Source organism: Sander lucioperca, chromosome 2 (assembly GCF_008315115.2).
Source record: "Sander lucioperca isolate FBNREF2018 chromosome 2, SLUC_FBN_1.2, whole genome shotgun sequence".
NCBI classification, from domain to species: Eukaryota; Metazoa; Chordata; class Actinopteri; order Perciformes; family Percidae; genus Sander; species Sander lucioperca.
The window spans coordinates 48,718,706-48,721,205 of record NC_050174.1 but is presented as its reverse complement, the minus strand read 5'-3'; the positions used below and the strand labels follow the sequence as shown (position 1 = coordinate 48,721,205).

At 29.3% G+C, this 2,500-nt stretch overlaps 2 protein-coding genes across 8 annotated transcripts in view; one reads left to right on the top strand and one right to left on the bottom strand.

Moving 5' to 3' along the window:
- Nucleotides 1-2,500, top strand: part of LOC116056993 (scavenger receptor cysteine-rich type 1 protein M160-like) — a 1,012,348-nt gene that overhangs the window by 682,300 nt on the left and 327,548 nt on the right. The gene's annotated exons all lie outside the window — the stretch shown is intronic.
- The window catches only part of LOC116056991 (rap guanine nucleotide exchange factor 1-like), a 36,968-nt gene that overhangs the window by 15,324 nt on the left and 19,144 nt on the right, over nucleotides 1-2,500 (bottom strand). Inside the window, exon 7 of the mRNA XM_031309408.1 lies at nucleotides 1,957-2,011. Within this exon, the coding sequence (XP_031165268.1) occupies nucleotides 1,957-2,011 (55 nt within the window). The remainder of the gene's footprint in view (nucleotides 1-1,956; nucleotides 2,012-2,500) is intronic.

The following is a 2,500-nucleotide window of genomic DNA, read 5'->3' as shown; positions in this document are numbered from 1 at the left end:
ATGATGTGGGGGTATGGTGAAGGGTATGTGATGATGTGGGGGTATGGTGAAGGGTATGTGATGATGTGGGGTATGGTGAAGGGTATGTGATGATGTGGGGGTATGGTGAAGGGTATGTGATGATGTGGGGGTATGCTGAAGGGTATGTGATGATGTGGGGGTATGCTGAAGGGTATGTGATGATGTGGGGTATGGTGAAGGGTATGTGATGATGTGGGGGTATGCTGAAGGGTATGTGATGATGTGGGGTATGGTGAAGGGTATGTGATGATGTGGGGGTATGCTGAAGGGTATGTGATGATGTGGGGGTATGCTGAAGGGTATGTGATGATGTGGGGGTATGGTGAAGGGTATGTGATGATGTGGGGTATGCTGAAGGGTATGTGATGATGTGGGGTATGCTGAAGGGTATGTGATGATGTGGGGGTATGGTGAAGGGTATGTGATGATGTGGGGTATGCTGAAGGGTATGTGATGATGTGGGGGTATGGTGAAGGGTATGTGATGATGTGGGGGTATGGTGAAGGGTATGTGATGATGTGGGGGAGTTATTTTGAGGAGACAGCACATTTACTCTGTTATACAAGCTGTACACTTCATACTTTACATTGGAGCAAAGTGTAATTACTTCAGTGTTGTCCCATTAAAAGATATAATGAAATACTTACTAAAATGTGAGGGGTGTACTCACTTTCGTGAGATACTGTATATATACAGTATATATTTCAATTTTTTTCTTGAAATATCAAGACTTTTTCCTAAATTACTACGACTCTCTTTATTCCTATAAACTGTGCAGAACATCAGATGTGTCTTCTTATTAAAAGTAAAACTGGAACTAGAAATGTCTTCAGATAAATGAACTAAGTCACACAAGGTCAATCTAAAGTAGATTACGCCCTATATATACATATATATATATATATATATACACATATATATGTATATATATATATATATATATATATATATATATATATATATATATATATATAGATAGATAGATAGATAGATAGATATATATATATATATATATATATACATATATATATATATATACATATATATATGTATATATATATATATATATATATGTATATATATATATATATATATATATATATATATATATATATATACATATATATATATACATATATATATATATATATATACATATATATATATATACATATATATATATATATACATATATATATATATATATATATATATACATATATATATATATATATATATATATATATATATATATATATATATATATAGATAGATAGATAGATAGATAGATATATATATATATATATATATATATATATATATATATATATATATATATATATATATATATGTATATATATATATATATATATATATATATATATATATATATATATATATATATATATAGATAGATAGATAGATAGATAGATATATATATATATATATATACATATATATATATATACATATATATATATATATACATATATATGTATATATATATATATATATATATATATATATATATACATATATATATATATACATATATATATATATATATATACATATATATATATATACATATATATATATATATACATATATATATATATATATATACATACATATATATATATATATATATATATATATATATATATATATATATATATATATATATATAGATAGATAGATAGATAGATAGATAGATAGATAGATTCAACTCTAGGACGTTTAGAAACTACATTAACATTGAGTTTATATCTCAACAGTTGGAATCATGAGTCAGCAGCAGCAGGAGGCAGCAGAGAGCCTGCCGCAGACAGGAAGAGACCGCAAACACCATTTCCTGTTACTGTCAACTGACAGGAAGTGATGTCAGCCCTACCATGCTGTGTGTGTGTGTGTGTGTGTGTATGTGTGTGTTACCACAGTGTGTGTTCTTCTCAGCAGCAGAGGAGCAATGCTTCAAACGCTCGTCCTCCTAAAACACGCATGCACCCACACACACACACACACACACACACACACACACACACACACACACACACACAGTACATTTACTCTGAAGAACTGTACTCTTACAAATACATTTTGACATGTTTTTACTTTATGCTTCTACATTTTTTTCACACTTATTCTAAATGCCAACATGGATCGTGCTGCCTAACTACAAATGATTAATGTTGCAGAAATAGTAATAGTGTTCATGTGTTGTGTTAAAATAGCCGTAATATTTCACTTGTAAATTAAATTTTAAAAGTCTTGTCTCCTTGCTCGTCCTCTTATATCTGTCTGCAAAGAAAGCAGGAACAATCTAAACCTTCTTCTTCGTGTTAATGACCTAAAACGTAATCACACTTCATATTTATTTATTCAGCAAATAACATTTCCATCAGCAGTTTTCCGATTAGGAGAAAATCAGATGAGATCGAACGCACAAACTTTGTGTCGATTTTCATAAATTCAATCT